Source organism: Mus caroli, unplaced genomic scaffold (assembly GCF_978045245.1).
Source record: "Mus caroli unplaced genomic scaffold, Mus_caroli_1 scaffold_15, whole genome shotgun sequence".
In the NCBI taxonomy this organism is placed as follows: Eukaryota; Metazoa; Chordata; class Mammalia; order Rodentia; family Muridae; genus Mus; species Mus caroli.
The window spans coordinates 76190526-76210073 of NW_028227270.1; the positions used below are offsets into that span (position 1 = coordinate 76190526).

The following is a 19548-nucleotide window of genomic DNA, read 5'->3' on the forward strand; positions in this document are numbered from 1 at the left end:
TCTAATTGCAAGGCCGCTGATTTGGAAGCCTTTTTTTTTTTTTTTAAATCTTGTTCCAGGTCTTCTGGAATGTTCTGCTGGACTATGAGTTTAGCCAGTAGCCTTCCTTCTCATTTGTGGTTCTGTCTTGTCCTTCCTTTCCTTTGTTTTCTTTTAAAGATCTCACACTATATAGGCCATACTAAGCTTAAGCTCACAGCAGTCTTCCCATTTCAGACTCCTCCATGTGCTGGGATTATGGGTGTGAGCTCAGCTATCTTTTGACTTTTGTTTTCTGGTAAGCCTGTTGGTCTTGGGAGGAAGTCCCTGTACAAAAGTGCAGCTAATGGCTGTCATACTGTCATTTTTCTCACCGGATCCTTTGTGGATTTCAAAATGACCCTAGAAAAGGGTTTCACAGTGAAACTTAAAAAACTGTGGCCAACTTAGATTTCTTTTGCCTAAGGTCTCGGTAACAGACAAGTCAGTATTGGTTGACACTCTTGCGAAATAGTCATTAAAAGGCCGACTGTTATATTCTGGGCTCTTCCATCCAGGTTGGGGTCACTGGCATTAATCACAGGAGGAGAGCAGGTCAGCCTTCCGGGCATCTTTGGGCTTTCTCAGGACTTACCAGTGTTTTCAAGTCATGGATCCTTAGTAAGACCCTGGATCATTACTTTGTTTATTTTTAAAGGTGCATCCTTGCTCTGTGGCTTAGGCTAGACCATACTTTTGGTCCTGTCATGGCCTCCTGAGTGCTAGGATTACAGGTGTGCACCACCACACCCAGCTAGACCCAGAGTCTGTAGAAAACTCTTTCTTAGATAAAAGGAAAACCATGTGTGTGTGTCTGTGTGTGTGTGTGTGCGCGCACGCATACACACACAAGCCACAGCACTGGTATGGAGGTTAGAGGTGAAACCTTGTGATAGTCAATTCTTTCCTTCCATCATATGTGTTACTGAAATTAACTCAGGTCATCAGGCATGGCAGCAAGCCATCTTGCCAGTCCAGTGCAGGAATGCTTTTAATATTACTGTAGGTTTTGTTTTTGTCAAGGGAATGCAAGCCACTTGGACCCATTTCCTGAATTTTCAGATTGCTTTCCCTTGTAAGAAAACTGTTTGTCTCCCTTGTCCTCCCAAACAAGAAAGGCAAACCAAACTGTTACTGGCTTGTGAATGTTCAGACAATATGGTATGGGAGGGAGCTAGCTATAGGAGATGCCACACCAGTTTTCCATCCTGGCTGGGTATGAGAGACACCGTGAATTTTTGAATTTTAATGGTGAATCTTTTAAAAAGCGATTTTAAAATGTTGTTTCTAAGTCTTCCAAATGTCAGGTAAAGTATCTCCCATTCTAGGACTGGACCTGTTTGTAGGTCAGCTGTAGAGGATTTTCCTAGCATACTACAGTATTCAGGGCCAATGTTCATCTGGAATGTTCTACATAAAAGTCCCTGAAATTCTCTCTTGTGTCACTTGTATGTCAATATTTGCCATTTTCAGGCTCTCTTAACCCTGAAAAGGGCAGTTGTCCTAGAAAGTGGAGAAAAGATCTTTATAAATGTTGTGGTCTATTTACACTGTATCTTGGCTTCTCACAAAGAGCAGATAAAAACCCAAGTGTGACCCCACATACCTGTTCATGCAGTGCTTCTTTGTGTACCTTGTTGCACAGATACTTTGTTGCTTTTGATAATGGCCTTGAGCCAGGCAGCCCTTCTGTACAGGCTTCCCCTATCAGCAGGGCTGTTTTTGTTGGCACAACCCTGGTGTGCTTTTGGTGCTAGGCTGTCCTCAAGGACCAGTGAGCAACATCGTAGTCAGCTTGCTGTGCTGACCTGAGTTCTAAATGAGCCTACAGTTTTAGTAAGACCTAAAGTGTAAATGACAGATAGTCTTGTATTCCAGGAGAGCTAGTCTTTACTAAAGAAACTTACCTCTTCAAATGTTCTTATTAATACTGATACAGGGAAAGCCATATCATTACAAAATTATAAGAGGAAACTGGAATGTAACTTGCTGTGACCTCTTTGTCTATCACAGAAGGGTGGTTTTATGGAGCATTCTCTGTTTCTTCACTGTGTATTGCCTGAGGAATGTAAGGGTACATGTTAGCATCCTTAATTGACATTGACATTCAGCAAACCAGAAGAGGCCTAGAGATATGTGGCTCTTCAGGGGCTGGGTGAGCTGTGAATGTCAGTCTTCCATATTGTTTTCTCACTTTTCCTCTTTGCTATTGAGTGGAGAAATAACTACTGCTATTCTGGTAAATTTTAGTTAAAGACCTTAAAAATTTATCGTTCAATATTTATCAAAATTATAATAAGTGCTTTTCTAAATTTTTTATCTATGAGATGGACCACATATAGCATGAAAATGTTCTCTGTAGTCTTACATTTGTTTTTGTAACTTAAATTTTAGTAGAGTTTTTGAGCCATTAGGAGATAAGAGCAGAAATGAAAACCATTACTTTAGTCTAATTGTGTTGATATTTTCAGTGATGCATAGTCGATACATGAACATCCAAAGCTATTCTGAGTATTTTAAGCACATAAACTGTGCAAGAGCAATTTTCAGTGGGGAAGAATTATTTTAAATTTGCTTTTCTCTTTTTTTTATAGGAAGGAGCTTGAAGCCTTCAAAGGTAATTTTCTGTTTAATTCTTCACTTCCAAGTAGTTGAGGATTAGTTGCTGTCAGATGTTGTGTCTTGGCGATAAGGAAATAACCCCTTCCTTCCTATAAACGGGGTAGTTTATATTACAAAGCAGAAGTTGGCATAGTACTGTTTGCCTAGGTTTTAGTCACTCACAATAAGTTTGAAATTCTGGTTTAACTGTAGCACAGGTGCTGTGTGAAAGTTTGTGCTAATAACTCCTGGAAGAAATGTTAAGCAGGCGGAGCTGTAGGGTTTCAGAAACTGGTCTGTGCTGTACATGGTCTGTCTGGGTCACAGGAAGAGGAAACGGGGAGGGAGCTCAGAGTGTGCCTACAGCCTCATGAAATGCCAAGGATCAGAGCTGGGTTCTGTTCCTAGACTGTTTTGTGACTTTGATGAGTCTTTTGACTTTGACTTTGACTTTGTTTCTCCATCTGTAAAATTAGAGATTTTGATGAAACACCTTCTGTGATTCTGAAAAGCAAACCAGTGTTACCTTTACCTTAGAGGAGCTTTTTAAGGGGGACACAGCGAACAGTTCTCGGCATGTCCCCCTTACTTGGTCATGTTAGCTCCTGTTTTGTTGCTGTGGCTCAGGCACTGTACAGGAGGAAGGGTTTATTTGGTCCTCTCCAGAGGGAGAGTTCATAATGGCATGGGAGGCCTGGAACAAGGGGATCTGGAACACAAAGCTGAGAGGGCCCATCCTTAACCACAGACATGAAGCAGAAGAGAGCTGAACATGGGTTGATGATCGATAGGAACTGTTGAGGCCTGCCCTTAGTGATCTGTTCCCTTCAGCAGAGCGGTATCTTCTCAAACCCTGACAAGCATTGCCACCAGTGGACACGGAGTGTTCAGCTGCCTGGCTATGGAGGAAATTTCTCATTGAAACCACCACACTGGCCATAGGGAACCTCTAGGAAAGAAACACACAGACTTGCTAGCAGTCAGTGTCCTTCCAGTATGCCCGTCGGGTGCTCTTTACTAATTCCATAGAAACTACGATTCTCAGAGACTCTTCACAAGAACTAGAAGAAGTGAATTATTGTTGACTCTCCTGTGGTCTGCAGCATGCTTGTTACAACTCCTGTGCGCTCACACTGACCTACTCTCCTAGCTCTCCAGCATGTTTATGTTCGTATTACCTGTGTGCCTCACTTGTTAGGACAAAGGTCCTAAAGGCTATTCCTACTGTGGCTGTACTGAACAGACTCTGTTTTGTCAACATTTCTATTTTACCCACTGTGGTGGCTAAGCTCATGGCCAGTTGTTGAAGATGCTGCTCTGTGACCACATGATGGCATGTATTGTCACACTCTCATGGCTGTTACGTAATTGTGATCCCCTGTGCATGGGCATTGCTTTTCACTAGTTGTTTGAATGAAATAAGATTTGAAATCCTCATCAAATGCCTCTTTGCTTCTTGTTTGTTTTTATTGAGCAGTTTAGTATTTCTTATACAATAAAGAGATGGAAAAAGCCCTGTCAAGCTAACAGTAAAAGACAAGCAGGCACACATGTTATATAATAAAGTGTCAGCTTGACTTGCATCTCCCCACTGAAGCATTTTGTTGTAGCGTATTGTTCTCAGAGACTGTTTGCAAAAGGTTAGCTAGTATTACATAGTGCTTGATAGAATAATTCAACTTGGGATGAAATCTCTTATTTATATGCACATTTCTAATTTTGTGCAGCATCTACACCAGGTCTATCCACAGAACAATTTATGCTCTTGAATGTGACCAAACTCAAAATTTGCCTTATAGGTACGCTTTAAGTGTATTTTAAGAATCACCCTTGAGACTGGGTAGTGGTGGCGCACACCTTTGATCCCAGCACTCGGGAGGCAGAGGCAGGTGGATTTCTGAGTTCAAGGCCAGCCTGGTCTACAGAGTGAGTTCCAGGACAGCCAGGGCTACACAGAGAAACCCTGTCTCGAAAAACCAAACAAACAAACAAAAAGACTCGCCCTTGTGCTGAGCACAGAGGCATACACTTATACTCCAGTGTGTTTAGGAGGCAGGGGTAGGAGAGTGAGTCCCTGAACCCAGGAGCACAGCATCACCAACCTGACCAAAGATGAGGAGAGCCTGTCTTAAGAAAAGGGGAAGGAAAGAAAAACGTTTGCATTTGAGTGGAAGTACAATTAGCCTATAATAAGAAAATTAACTATTCTTCCAAAATATTAATGGATAAAAGGTTTAAAATTAACTCAGACATGTTATAATCCTATTTTTTAATGTTGCCTTTGTTCTCGAACCTTTTGAGAGTGCAGAGGAACAAGAGGTTTTACTTTCTGCAGTTTACTCAGCTTAGTCGTCACACTCGGAGGCCCGCTCTGAGTTGAAGAGGTGAGTGACTTGGAGGGAATGAAGCACCAGACTAGAAACAGAGTTGGTGTCATCCCAGAGCCTGGCTTCTCCCTCTGCTTGCCGAGGCTGATGCGCCCAGTTTATCGTGCTCTTCTGTTGCACGAGGCAGATGTCTGCTGTAGTGAGAAGACTTTTTAATTCCCCAATGCTGCACTCCCTTAAGCTTGCTGAGGAGTTTCAGGTATTAAAAACAATAGAGAAAGGTTGGTTTGGTTTTTATTTTTTATTTTATTTTTTAGAGCTAGAGTTTGTTAATAGGACTGGACAAAGGGCCTTTCTACATGCTAGAAAAGTAGTCTCCTTCTGAACTCTGCCCCACCCCTTTGTAATTATGTGCTTTAAGACCGCCTCACTAGCCGGGCGGTGGTGGCGCACACCTTTGATCCCAGCACTCAGGAGGCGGATTTCTGAGTTCGAGGCCAGCCTGGTCTACAGAGTGAGTTCCAGGACAGTCAGGGCTATACAGAGAAACCCTGTCCCGAAAAACAAAAACAAAAAAAAAGACAGTCTCACTAAATTAGCTAGGCTTGCCTCGAAATGCATGCTCCTTTTGTCTCAGTAGCTGGGGTAGTAGGTGTATGCTACCATATCCAGCAAGAAAAGAATTTCATTTAATTTTTTAAAGAGACTGTCTTACTATGCTGAGTAGACCAGGCTGGCCAGGAATACACAGAGGTCTATCTGCCTCTGCCTCCTCAGTGATGGGATGAAAGGCACTTGGCAGCATACCTGTTAGTTTTATTATTGTTTGTGTGAGGCTGTGTGTGTGGAGGCCAGAGCACTGTTCACAGACTCTGTTCACTCTTTCCACCTTTACATGGGCCCCAGGGATCAAACTCAGCTGTTTAGGTTAATTTTATTTTCATGAAACAATATTTTGGTAGCATGAATGTATATATATCATGTGTATGCAGTGCCCATAGAGGTCAGCAGAGGGTGTTGGCTCCTCTGGAACTGAAGTTACAAGGTAGTGAGCTGCCGCCATGTAGCTAACAAACCCGATCCTCTGTTACAGCAGCAAGTGCGCTGAATTACTGAACAATCTCTTAAGCCCCCAGTTTTAAAAGTAGGCTTTTATTCCATGTATAAATCCTAAAAATTACTCTTAAGATTTTAAGTCTAAAAATGTATCACTGCAAAGGAACAAAGATTTACAGTTAGATATTCCTATCTAATTGTATAGTACTTGACTTAACATGGTTTTATATATTACATTTGCCCTTTTACCTTTGGCAAAGCAACCACCAGACCCTTTTCTCTGGAAGCTATACCAGCTGGTACCTGTCCTTGTTGAATACTTAGTGGAGGCACTAGCCACTCTCTCAGATGCCGATCTCTATAAATACCACAGCTAGCTTAGCTAGGGAGAGTGTCCGCTCACACAGCCACCTCTGCAGTGTACTGCTCTCTGTGCTCAAATTAACTACTGGATAAAAATGGAACCTCACAGTTAAGGGCAATTATAATAAATGAGGATTGCAACTCTTTGGGAAACTTAATATAGTTAGCCGTTAAAATTTGCCATAAATCATATAGTCAGAAATTAGAAAGAATTCAGAGGAAGGGGTTCTGTACAAGAACTATACCATCTATATTTCTGTTCTTTTTTTTTTTTAATCTAGTGCAGTGTGGGTAATTTATATAAGAAATTTCAGTCGGAAGACAATGCTTACTGAGTATGGAATTAAAACTGTGGGTGGGGCTGGTGAGAAGGCTCAGTGGCTGAGAGCCCAGGGGAGTCATTTTCATTCAAACCAACATATCACCTGACTGGAGACTTGAGAGATGTTAGGATTCTCATTTGCTGGGTGACTCTGAAATGTACCTTGTGCTTACAGTGACAGCAACATTTAGTGTGCTTCAAATAAAACTAATAGTAGTACATGTTGAGCTTGCGTGACAGTTGCTTCAGTTCAGGAGTTGTTCCAACATGGGAGGCAAAGCTATTTTAGCTGCTGTTTGGGAATACTAAGTGATAAAGACTCAAGTTGGATGACAGAACCACCTTTTACCCTCATGGGTCTGACACTCTGCTAGAGCTTTCAGGATAGAAAGGCAAACCTAGTTTGAATATTACCTACAAGAGGGGAATAGACACTTAACATGGGGTAATCAGCTGGAGCTGTCGCTCAGACTGACCGGTACGTCCCTGCAGGGAAGGAGGACAGGAAGGACAGTGGGAAGGGTGAGAACATTGCAGGAATGTAGGGATGTTTATTTCAAGAACTGAAGCTAAAGTTTGGATTTCTTGTTCATTGAAAGAACTACAAGTAATTTGTCATCACTGAAGCATCTGATGCGTGGGAAGAAGCGAGGGACAGTTGGACAGAAGGGGAGCAAGTGGTACATGACGGCCTTTCTGTCAGGCATAGGCAGGGCTTTGCGGTTAGACCAGTGACCTCCACAGAGGGAAGTGCGTGCAAAGCATTGGGAACAGGGAGGGAGGCCCACGTACGTACGTACACACGCATGCATGTGTGCACGTGTGCATGTGTGCTTGAGTAGCCAGAGGACAGCCTGTGAACTCTTTCCTTCCCACCTCATGAGTACTGAACTCGAGTCCTCAGGCTTGTTGGCTGGCATCTTCACTTGGTTAGCTTTGTTCCTCACTTCTAGAACTTGTCTCAGTTTTCTTTCTTTCTGCGATCTTTTTAAATGTTAATTTTGTATGCTGTTTGTTTTTGAGGCAGTTTTTCATGTAATTCAGGCTGGCCTCATCACTGTAGATGACTGAGTTTCTGAACCTCCTGCCTGACTCTGAGTGCTCCCCACCTGGGGATCAAATGCAGGGCTTTGTGCATTCCAAGGCAAGAACTCTACAAACTGAGCCACCATCTCAATACAGTACCTGTATTTGTAATAACATTATATATAGGGGTTGATTTATATGACATGTACATTATCAAATTTGAAAGGCTTATGTTAAAGATTGTTCCTTGTGGGAGTGCATGCTCAAGGGAGCGTGGAGGTTCATCTGAACACGAGGAGTTCCGGTTAGAATTCACAGGATAGATCTGCTTTACAATGTCCGGGATCTCTTAGGAGGGGAGGGTGGAGAAGAGCAGATCCAAGATCCAGGAGCTTAGGTGAGCTGCACGTGCTGGCGTGTGCCTGTGAACTCAGCTCCTTCCTTCAGATGCTCCAGTCCATGAGTCCACCAGTCTGGCAACAAAGCAAGAACCAGTCTCAATTTAACAAAACAACAAAAGTAAGGCTAAAGGAAAAAAGGAGAGTGGGAGAGAGAGTGTTAGGTTAAAGGAAGAATTTTATTATTTATTTATTTATTTATGTTTAGTGTATTTGCCTAAAAGGGGAAAAGAGGTGTAGAAAGGTTGATTGAAGAAGAACAGCAGAGAACGTTTTGGGGTATGCAGTTCTAAAGCAGGGCTCAGCTGCCAGTTACTGTAACTATCAGAATTGTGACATTACCTATTGTACATTCCAAGCCACCGGTTAGTGCTACTGAATTTCAGGGAGCCTTTATTAAAGCTACATTTAAATATGATGGGGGAAATTTAAAGATGCCTATGTATCATAAAGCAAACCTATCCTTTATTTTAATTTGCCCACCTTCAGACATTAATGTCTCTCGTGCTGTTTAGATGTTTCTCTTGTACCTTTGCACCTAGATGACAAGTTCAGAAGGATTTAGTGTATTTCCAGCCCAGCCCACCCCTATCGTCAGCATCATTTGGTATGGTCCCAGATCAGTGCGTGCATCTTTGTATGCCAGAGCCCCTGAGACTTGCATTTTGCTTTATAGAGGCAGTAGATTCCCATGTCTGTCTGCTTAAGCCATCAGAATCATCGGGAAACCAAAAGGCTCAACACATTTTCTTTGGAGGAAAACCAAGCCAGCTTCTGGCTGCAGCCTCGCTTCCTTTGTTCTCCATCCCAGAAGATGCACGTGAAGGGAGCTGCCTGGTAACTGGGGTTCCTCTGGACCAGCGTGCTTCTGCCCGTTTGCTCAGTTCTTAATCATGTCATCTCCAGGACTCCAGGAAAACAGTCAGAGGACTCCCTGTAGGTGGGACTTTATGTCATGTTTTTCCTTAGCTGCTTTCATTTAGAACTCTTACATTTGCATGGTATACAGATGAAATAGTATTACAAAGCTGAAATTAAATTTAACCTGATTTAAATACTATAGTGAGAGCTTTATTTTCTATGTATTATCAGTAAGTAATTACCACTAAATTAATTCTGAGAACAAATAAATGTAGCATGGGAATCTAGGACATTTGCATGTGTAATTCGTATCTCCTCATCTGGCAGGTGAAATTTCCCAGACAGATGTTTTTCTGAAGCAGCGTTTAGTTTAGAAGCTAAAATGTCAGGCAAGCAGTACCAGTCCATCTCTTGTGATTAGAAATTTGAGTTAACTCAGCGCCCTCGCTGCTAGGGTGCTCATTTTCTAAGCAGAAGGTAGCATAGTTGTATGACCATATCTGGAGACAGAAGAAAGTTAAAGTTCACCACATGCTACTCTGGGTTCATCTAAGATGGCTGATTCTAAGATGGGCTTGCAAATGTCTTAATGCTTCCTATAGACTTAAAATGTATAAGTTTCTAGAACCTGGGCATCCTTCTTATCACCTGGTAGCTGAGGAGAGGATCTTAAGTGTGATGTCTTTAAGAATGCCTGTCGAGCCGGGCGTGGTGGCGCACGCCTTTAATCCCAGCACTCGGGAGGCAGAGGCAGGCGGATTTCTGAGTTCGAGGCCAGCCTGGTCTACAAAGTGAGCTCCAGGACAGCCAGGGCTATACAGAGAAACCCTGTCTCGTAAAACCAAAAAAAAAAAAAAAAGAATGCCTGTCGAAGCATATAAACTCGTGGGGTTTGCTGGAAAACAAACAAAGCTGAAGACTTCGTTCTTAGTGTTTGGTTGAGTAATGTGATTCTAGCCTTAGAAGCAGCTGATGGACAATTTCTGCTAGTTACTGCTTTGTAAAAACTCCCCATTAGGCCTTTAAGACAGCATATGCTGTAACATGTTTCATGTGTATATCATGCCCTGTCAGGTAGAAGTCTGAAAAGAGTGTGTGGCTCCAGTCTCTTACTCTGTGTGGCGTTTCTGCTTTTGAGATTTCGCGTTAGCATCAAAGTCAATTGAAGAGTTTTCCTTCCTGTCTCAAGTCTGTCTCATACTTTAACTTTGTTGTTGTTGTAGTTTAGAAATTGAACAGAGGGCTTCAGGGATACAGGCACATGCTGTACCTTCCCAAGTTGTGTTCAAACATAGGAAGTGAAGAATTTATGAAATCGAACTCCAATTAGGAGTACACTACATTCTTGCTTATTTTACCTGTGAGATAATGAGGGAAAAGCATGTGAGGACTTCAGTGTTGCTTGTAGACGGCACGATGGCTTGTTTCTCCCAGGCGTGCTTAGCCTTGGCAGTTCTAAGAGGAGTGGTTTCAGTGTGGGCATTATTTTAAATTACTAACCTAGGAAATTACTTCTTAACAATTTTTATTTGTTGATGAATTCTGCCAAGAATATTAAGTGTCTGCTCTTGGTCTCTTTAAGATATGTCAGTGTGTATATGTACTTGTTTTTAAGGAGCTTGTCTATAATGAGGTAAAGATGTTTGAAGAAAGCATGGAGATTTACATCCTGCCTTTTCATTTGATTCTGGGCTTCATGCTTGCTCACTAGCTCGCTCTTTCTCTGCACCCTCACCCCACCCCCTATCCCCGCCCCCATCCCTGCCCCTGCCTCTTGTTTTTGTTTTTGTTTTTTTTTTTTCCCCACTTGAGACAGAGTTTCTCTGTGTGGCTCTGACTATCCTGGAAATCATTCTGTAGACCAGGCTGGCCTTGAACTCACCTACTTCTGCCTCCCAAGTGCCAGGATTAAAGGTGTGCATCACTGCTAAGCTGAGCCAGTTTACTTTTCAAACCTAGATGAGTCTTTATTCTGATACTTTGTCACATACCACACACCATGCCTGACCTGGAAATCTCTAGGAAAATGTTTTATACTGAAGAGGAATTGGCACTCTATGACAGCTTATTTATGTATTAAACTACATAAAAATAGAGCTTGAGATGAGAGTTGTGACCCTTAAATATTATCTTTCAAATTTTTATAAAGATTAGACCACTATTTCATGATCGATAATTATAGTAATAGATCATTTTAGGAACAAATTGGTATAAGCTTTTGTTGCATAACACATTAACTATCTTGAACAAATGCAGCCATTCTGTCTCATTCCCCTTTCAATGGAACATAGTATAAACTTGACAGCAAAAATTGTACCTTTTGTAAAACTAAATCTGAGCACCACGGACAAGAATTGTTTGGGAACATTGCCTGTCAGGCTTGAGAAGAGGACTTACCTGTTGGCTACCTGTGTTGCTTCATGGTGTCTCTGACCTCTTTTGGAGGTCGATGCTAAGGAATTACCTGTGGGCTCCTACGGGCCTTCTGTGTCTGCCTTTGAAGGCAGCCGTGGAGTTCCCACTAACTCAGGAGACTGCTGGCTTACGGAGAATTCCAGATGAAGGGAGAAGTCAGGTGCCGACCAACTGACCTAAGACACCCTTGTTAGTGGTTCTTCTGTCCCTGCCCTGCCCAGGACTGCCAGTTGTGTATCTACAGGCTGTGAGCTGTGGTTGCTTCCCTGTGAGGGGTCAGTGGTCTCCCTGCAATAGGAGAGATGACTAGAAACACTGCGATATACTGACATCTGCCAGCATTCTCTTCTGTGTCAGTACAGGATTACCTATTGAAAAGGCAGAGCCACTCCTTCCCACAGTGTGAAGAAAAGGTTAGCCCATCATGGTGCACTTAAACCATCCTGTGAGCCCATTTAAATACTTTAGCAGCCCTCTTAAAGTACAGCTCTCTGCAAACCTTGCTGAGGGCCAAGTTAATTTTCCCTGGTTAATGTCTGATGGGAGAGGCTTTGTGTCTTGTCTGCACCCACTCTAATTTTTCCAGAATCCTATCTGAGACCATCTTTAAGAATTGTGATTACTGCCAGAGTTTTGAAGCCATTTTTTTTTTTCTGCTAAATAGCATTGTTGCTACTGCTGTTAAAACAGGATCTCACTGTATTCCAGCCTGTCTTGGAACTCATGGTAATCCTCCTGCATCAGCCACCTAAATCATGATTGTCGTCCTCTGCTATCACACCCAGCTAGATTAACTATGAAGTATAATCTCACATTATTAACACTTAAAAAATGCTTTTATGCCTTTGGGAATTTGGGTGGTGGCCAATTTTGGCTTTATGTCAATCATAATTACACCGTGCTAAGCATCTCTACGTACAGGGTGTTTCAGAGCTATAGGTTTTACAGTGTGTTGTTGGTGGGTGCTGGCCATTAGCTTTTTGATGTGAATGGTTTTGTGTGTAAGTGCAGTGCCCTCGGACAGCAGAAGAGGGCGTCAGATCCCCAGAAGCTGGAGTGAACAGTCAGTTGTGAGCTCCTTGATACGGATGCTGGGAACCAAGTCAGCCCTGGCCACTGGCTGTTGAGAGAGAATGTGCCAGTTCACTCTCTGACTAGCACTCTGTGATCATCAGGGGACAGAACTGACTGATTTGTTTTGTGACAGGGTCTCACGTAGCCCTAGGTGAACTCCTGGTATATTTGTCGCCACCTGCCAAGTGGTAGGATTACAGGTATGTGCCATCATACCTGGGATGGGGACTCATCCCAGGAGAAAGCCAGTTCACCGTTTTTCAGTAGCTCTTCACTTTAACTCGTGGCAAGCTGAAGTCAGCAGGAACCTTACAGTGCTCTGCTGGCTACAGTGTACTGTATAGCATGAAATGTCTTGCCGCATTACTGATATAGGATAGTCACATTATTCTCTGCAGCAGTGCCTTGTAGTTCTCTCATTCTGTGGCTGACAAAATGCCATGAGTAAGTTTGCTTCTTGTTGCATGCTGCCTACATTTGAGCCACCAAGTGTAGCTAGAAATTTCCCTCTCCTGCATCCTGGCTTGTCCTGCCATTGGCTCACTGGAGAGCCTGTGACCGTTCCCTTGCCCCTCATCACACTGTTGGCTTCTCCATCTATCTCACTGTGCAGTGCTCTTCCCAAAGCAGGGGGGAGGCACAGCCACAGCAGAGAGTGGCTACTCTGAAAGCTACAGTGTGTGTGACCTACTGGGTCATCTTGAACCAAATAGGCTTTTGTTTTGTTTGTGAGAAGTGTTTTTGTCATTGAGCTAAATTAAAGTCCAGAGAGAAAGTGTATGGCAGATAGCTGCTGTGAGCCCCAGGTTCTAGAACCTTGGTGTGGTACGGTCCCTTTCCTTTGTGAGCAGGCGCCTTCTTAAACATTGACGTTTCAGATACGAGTGCTGGCTTTGTGTTACCTCTGCTCCTCCCTCTCAAACCAGTGACCCTTTTCCTATAGTTGATGTTACACATACATGTAGACATACATACATACATGTACATACCTATAACCTACTGAGCCCTGTTTATGCTCTTACATCCATGAATTTGTGGCTGACTGCTTGGGTTTGTATGACCCATGGAGACTCATCCCAAGGGAAGACAGATTCACTTTTCAGTAGCCATTTATTGCTCATAGCTCTTCATTTAGGACTTGGGGCCTTGTGAAATTCTCCTATTTGTGTTGGTATACTGAGTAAACGTGTGTGTGTGTATGTGTGTGTACATGCACATTCATGCAGGTAGAGAGCTGAAGTTGGTATCAGACTGGAGCTCACTGACTCAGCGAGCCACCTTGCCCTAGGGACCCGACTCTGCCTCCGAAGTGCTAGAATTACAAGTGGTGCTACCCACCTGCTTGACAGTAAATGGGTTCTGTGGTCGGGTCATCAGGCTTGTGTGGGCAACAGCTTTATCCGTTGAGCCATCTTCCCAGCTCCTAGCAGGACGTTTTTATTGCTTCTTTGCCAGTTCTGTTGTTTGTGCATTTGGGAGATGCAATGCCAAAATCCTTGTTGTAACTGGAAAGTTGGCACAGTGTAAAGGAGCTCTGAAATCTCTTGTCTGGTGACAAGTAGTCTGGGGACGTAAGGAGTGATGGGCTGCCTCCTCCTCCTTCTTAGTTTCCCTGGCAATTACTCCTTTTCCAGATATCTGGCTTTGAGACCTACTAATTACCTTCAGAGGGTTTTGTATTATAAAGCACAAAAGTTTTGTTTTCTCACACCACTGTTAGGCAGATTTATACCATGGTATCCTTTCTTTGGGTAGGGAGACTGGGACAGGGACTCCTGATAGATCTCTGGAGGTCTGTGACCCACTTCAAAGATGATGGGACTGAGAGTGACTGTCCTGCATCCCCTGCCTTCATGGATATTCCTGCACCTTGTCAGGAGACATTTGCCACGTTGTATGCAAGTTGTTTACATGACACCTTCTAGTCTGTATTGAAGCAGACAGCCAAGCATGGTTATGGTCCTGACCCCAGAACCTAGGCTCTTTCTGCTCCATTGCTCCTCGTGCAAAGGAAGGAAGCAGAGTGTTGTGTATTTCTCCTCTGAGTGTTTAACGTGCTGGCGCTCACCACCAGAGCAGTGCAGAGTCCTGTTAGACTGTGGGTCGTCAACAGTCATTGAGTATAGCAGTAAGATGATACAGTTACCTTTCAGTGTATACCTGAACATTCTACTGCATTTTAAAAGTTGTTATTGCTTTAGAACAGTATCTCCAAAGATGCCTTTCTGTTTGTAATTGCAGCTTTAGACAAACATAATCAGTTTTCTGTCTGTAGACTTTTCTGGTTATTTCATGTAAATGGCACGTATTATATATATTCACTTGGCTTCTTTCGTTTGCATTTGTGTGGAGATAGCTGTATATTCCAGCAGTTATCTGGTACTTCATTTCCTTTTGTGAGTAACATTACTATAAACATTACCATAAACATAAACTATCGGACTGGAGAAATGGCTCAGCGGTTAAGAGCCCTGACTGCTTTTCCAAAGTTCCTAGGTTCAAATCCCAGCAACCACATGGTGGCTCCCAGCCATCTGTAATGAGATCTATGAGATCTGACGCCGCCTTCTGGTGTGTCTGAAGATAGCTATAGTGTGCTTACATGTAATAATAAATAAACCTTTAAAAAAGAAAACGCAAACTATCCAGATCTTCATTTATCATGGGTAGCTCTTAGGACAGACGTTGCTGAGGTGTGTGGTGCGGTTTGCTTACCATTCCTTGGAGAAGTCACTGACTTTTCCAGGACGGCACTGACACTTTTCATCCCTGCTAACAGTGTGGTGCATTTGCAGCTTCTGCCCCTCCTGGTCTGCACGTGGTAGTGTGTTTTGTTCTGCTTTTGCACTGCTGGGGTTTGACCAAGGATAACACATGCTCAGGAAGTGCTCTCTTAGGAAGAGCTGTCCCTAAGCCTTTATCTGCCTTTTTAGATTAGAGCCACAAAAGTGAGTGTGTAACAGTTCTGGTTTTGATTTGGGCTGACTAATCACCAGATATTGAGCATTTTTCAGTGCTAACAATATGAAGGCTGGCAAGACCAAGTCACTTGTGATAAGCCTTTTCAGACTAATACTCCGTGTTAATTACTTTTTCATCAGTGTGCCAGTGTCTCTGAAAGAAGCAACTTCAGTTCAGGAAGGATTTATTTTGGTTCATTGTTCAAAAATAAATAAATAAATAAATAAATAAATAAATAAATAAATAAAGGCCGTTTGCCAGGGAAGACATCCCAGTGAGTTAGTTCAGTTGGATATGTGGTGACAGGCAGGAAGCAGCAAGTTGTGGGTAGACTAGAATAGTTACTGCCATTAAGACCCCATTCCCGAGGGCTGGAGAAATGGTCCACCTCTTAGGAGCATTTACTGCTCTTCCAGAGGACTCAGGTTCAATTTCCCACACCCACAAGGCAGCTAATTCCACTTCTAAGTAATTTTATGCTCTCTTCTGGGCTCTTAAGTGCTCTGTATGCATGTGATAACACTTTAGAAAACAAACAAACATACAAACATACAAACCATCTTCCAGAGGTCACTTCTAAGTAGGCCCCATTTCAAAAGCCTTTCCAAACTCTCAAAACAGCCACCAACTGGGAATTAGTGTTCAAACCCTGTGGGGACATTTTACTTCCAACCATAATATCCTTGTTCCACAAGGCTCCTGGTCTGAGCCTTCCCACAGTTTCTATTTCCTGGTCCATTCTGTGAAGAAGTCACTGCTGCATGCTCTACTGTTGCTCTACTGTTGTGCACTGAGCTTCTCCGGGGACGCAGCTTCTTCATGGTGCTGGGCTGTTTCCTCAGAGAATGTGAGCAGACACACCCTTCTCCCATGACTGTCGTGGAGAGTGTTTTCCTTACAGCAATGCAAAAGGAACTATTCATTTATTATACCAGTTTTGGATCTGAATGTATATGGTTTAGTTAATTCCAAAGATGGGAGGAGAAAGACCACCAACTCAAATCATCTTGTCCAAATTAATTAAAGCAGGCAAAGAATTAAAGCAAGCTTGTTTTAGGCGTGTACAGGGACAGCCTCCTCCTAGGGCAAGGTTCTAGAGGTCAACCTTGGGTATAAGGAAGACAAAGCTCTTATGACTCAGTGGCCAGGAATTTCCAAATGGAGGATTTGGTGGGCAAAATAGGTGGGGTTACAGAAGCAGAACATAAGCATAGCAAGTCAGTTATGACAGCCCCTGAAACAAAGACTGCCCTAACCGCAGGCAGTCGTAACAAGGGAGCCATAACAACCCTTTCAAAACCAAGGTAGGGCTGCAAGATGGCGGTTAACCCTTTGAAACAAAGGCCTGCCTGCCATTCCTAGAACAGACAGCTGAGTACCATGTGTAGTTAAGGTTACAGGTGGGCAGAGCCCAGTCCTTGAGAAACAGAGGTTTCATCACAAACAGCAGTGAGCCTAGTTTGTCTTTACTGTAAAATGGCTTTTAAGCCTAAGACGGAGGCAGACTAGTTCTTTGGTTTGCCAATATTTTTCTTGTATAGGGATTTTCAGTGCATTTTGAAGTATAAATAAGACCTTTTGTTTTGATGGGGGTTTTGGTTGGTTGATTGGTTTTGAGGTAAAATCTCTCTAGGTAGGCTTGGTTGGTGTGTACTTTCTATGTAAAGTATGTTGGCTTCAAACTTGTTATACCTCTCTCTGTCTCTGCTTCCTGAATCTGGGATTACTGACATGAACCACAGTGCTTAGCTTCAAGTGTTTTCATTTTGACAGTTTCTTTTAATTTTTTTTTAAATCTGCTTTCTTTCCATATCCTAGAACTCTGTTTCACTTGAGACTGAGGCTCTGCTGTTCTGTTTAGAGGTTTTGTAATTGTCAGGTTCCATTTGGATGGGAGGTCATAGAAAGCTGTGTGAGGAAGTAGTGTTTTAGCTCAGAGAGGGGCGAATACAGTGTGTGGGTATACTCGCCTCGTTTGCCTATCTGGGTGCAGTTCTTAGGATCAAAAGCCAGCTCTGGTAGCACATATCTGTAATCCAAGCATGTGGAAGGCTGAGGCAGGGGTATTGCCATGAGTTTGACATCAGCCTTAGCATCAACAACAAAAAAAGTGTGCGTAGTTTGGGGAAAGATCATTGCTGTTTAGGAGGCTGTTGACCAGGCTCAAGAAGTACAGTCAGCTTCGGTCTGCAGGAATTCGAACACTTGAGCCATCTGAGAGCTTGACTGTTTGAAATCTCTCAAGATGGTAAGTGGGTTAGATCATAGCAGTGTCTGTGGCTTCCACCCCATCCACTAGGAAAGGAGGAGCTACGTCCAGACCTCCACACAGCAAGTCATTTTAGACCTCTCCAGGGCTTGCTTGCTTCCCTCTTCAAAAGATCTTTTGGGGTGTGGGGATTGGAAGCAAGTAGGTTGATAATCCATATATCATTTTATATTTTATTTGTTGTTAATTTTGTTTTAAGATAAGGTCCTTTTTATTTAGGACATAGGGAGTAGAGGCAGAGAGAGAGGGGAAAGAGAAGAGGGGGAGGGAAGTGGAGGAGGAAGAAGTGGAGGAGGAGGAAGAAGAACATGAACACATGGAGGGGGTAGAGAGAGAAGAGACAGAGAGGGAAGAGAGGAAGAGCAAGAGTAAAGCAAGGCCTTCTGTAGCCAGGGTTGGTCTCAAGCTCTCTAAGGATGACGTGGACTGAGCCTTCTCCCCACTTAAGTGCTGGAGTCACAGATGTGCAGCACCCTGCCTCACCTATGTGTGTGGAGGCAGACCAAAGGTCAGCTTTAGGTGGTGTTCCTAAGAAGCCTCTACCTTGTTTGTTGAGACAAAATCTCTGACTGGGACCTGGAGCTTGTTGCTTAGGCTAAGGGGACTGGCCAGGGAGCCCAGTCTCACCTGTCTCAGTGTTCCCTGTGCTAGGACTACAGGTGCACACCGCTGTGCTGGCTGTTCATGTGGGTGTGGGGGATCGCATTCCTGTCCTCATGCTTTTGACCTGTACAAATACTTTTACTGAGCTGTTTGATTAGTCTACATTTTTTGGTTTTGGTTTATCAAACATAAGGCAACTAGTAAAAACATAAAGTGTGTGTGTGTCACCGTGATAGACACCGTGACCAAAAGCAACTTGTGGGCGGCAAGGACTTATCCTCTAGGCAAATCAGGTTAGGAACTCAAGGCTGGAGCTGAGAGGTAAGGACTGAGCCGAGGCTGTGGAGACGGGCTGACCCTGAGATGCTCTCATGGCTAACTCAGCCTACCTTCTTACACAACTCAGGGTCACTTGCCCAGAAGTGGCTCCTCCCACCATAGGCTAGACCATCCCACATCAATCAAGAAAATGACCCACAGACTTGCCTATTTGCCAGTCTAATAAAGACATCTTCTCAATTAAGGTTCCCCCCCTATTCCCAAATGACTAGTTTGTGTTAAGTTGACAAAAAACTAACTTGCACAATGTGGAAGAAAACATGGCCCCAGGAGAATGTGGGTGGGTTTCAATTGACGGTGCTGTGATCATTTCCGTTATGCATGTGACTGTCATGAAGCCCTCACTGCGTTGCAGCATCGCATGCTGTGTTGATGCAGTGAGAGCAGCATGCTTTACACCTCTGTGCCGTCTCTCTCGGCAGCTCTCTCCTTGGGGTGTGTATGTGTACTTTTGAAAACTTAGTTTATTACAGTTTTGCCTACTGGTCTTAATTTTATGACATGAAATTTCAAGTTGAAATGGTTTGAAAACACCTCCATTGTTTCTGCGAATGGGGAAGATGAGAACCCAGTTGACATTTGTGGTGCCGGCACCATGGTGTAGTGACTGGTTATGCACTCTGGGGTGCAGAGTGCTCCCCATCAGTGTCTGGTGATGGTGCTGTGGTGCTGCTGGGTGGCCACTCCGCTGCAGGCTTTTCTCCTTTGTAACATTCTACTGCCAAACCTTCTCCTGCAGCAAGTGCCTCAGCTTGATGCCACGGACCTCACTGCAGACTACCAAGCCCTTCTGCTGATCTCCTTGTATGGGGTGAGCAGGTTAGCAGGGCCTGAGGTCTCCACAGACGTGGTGCCTCTCATCCATCCTTCAGTCCTAAGGGTTTCTGTAATGGACCTTTTGCGGAGAGGGAGGGG

General features: G+C 43.6%; 1 protein-coding gene across 1 annotated transcript in view; it reads left to right on the forward strand.

Moving 5' to 3' along the window:
• The window catches only part of Dtnbp1 (dystrobrevin binding protein 1), an 80534-nt gene that overhangs the window by 48110 nt on the left and 12876 nt on the right, over positions 1–19548 (forward strand). The window contains exon 7 of the mRNA XM_021180049.2: positions 2613–2635. Coding sequence (XP_021035708.1) covers positions 2613–2635 — 23 coding nt within the window. The remainder of the gene's footprint in view (positions 1–2612; positions 2636–19548) is intronic.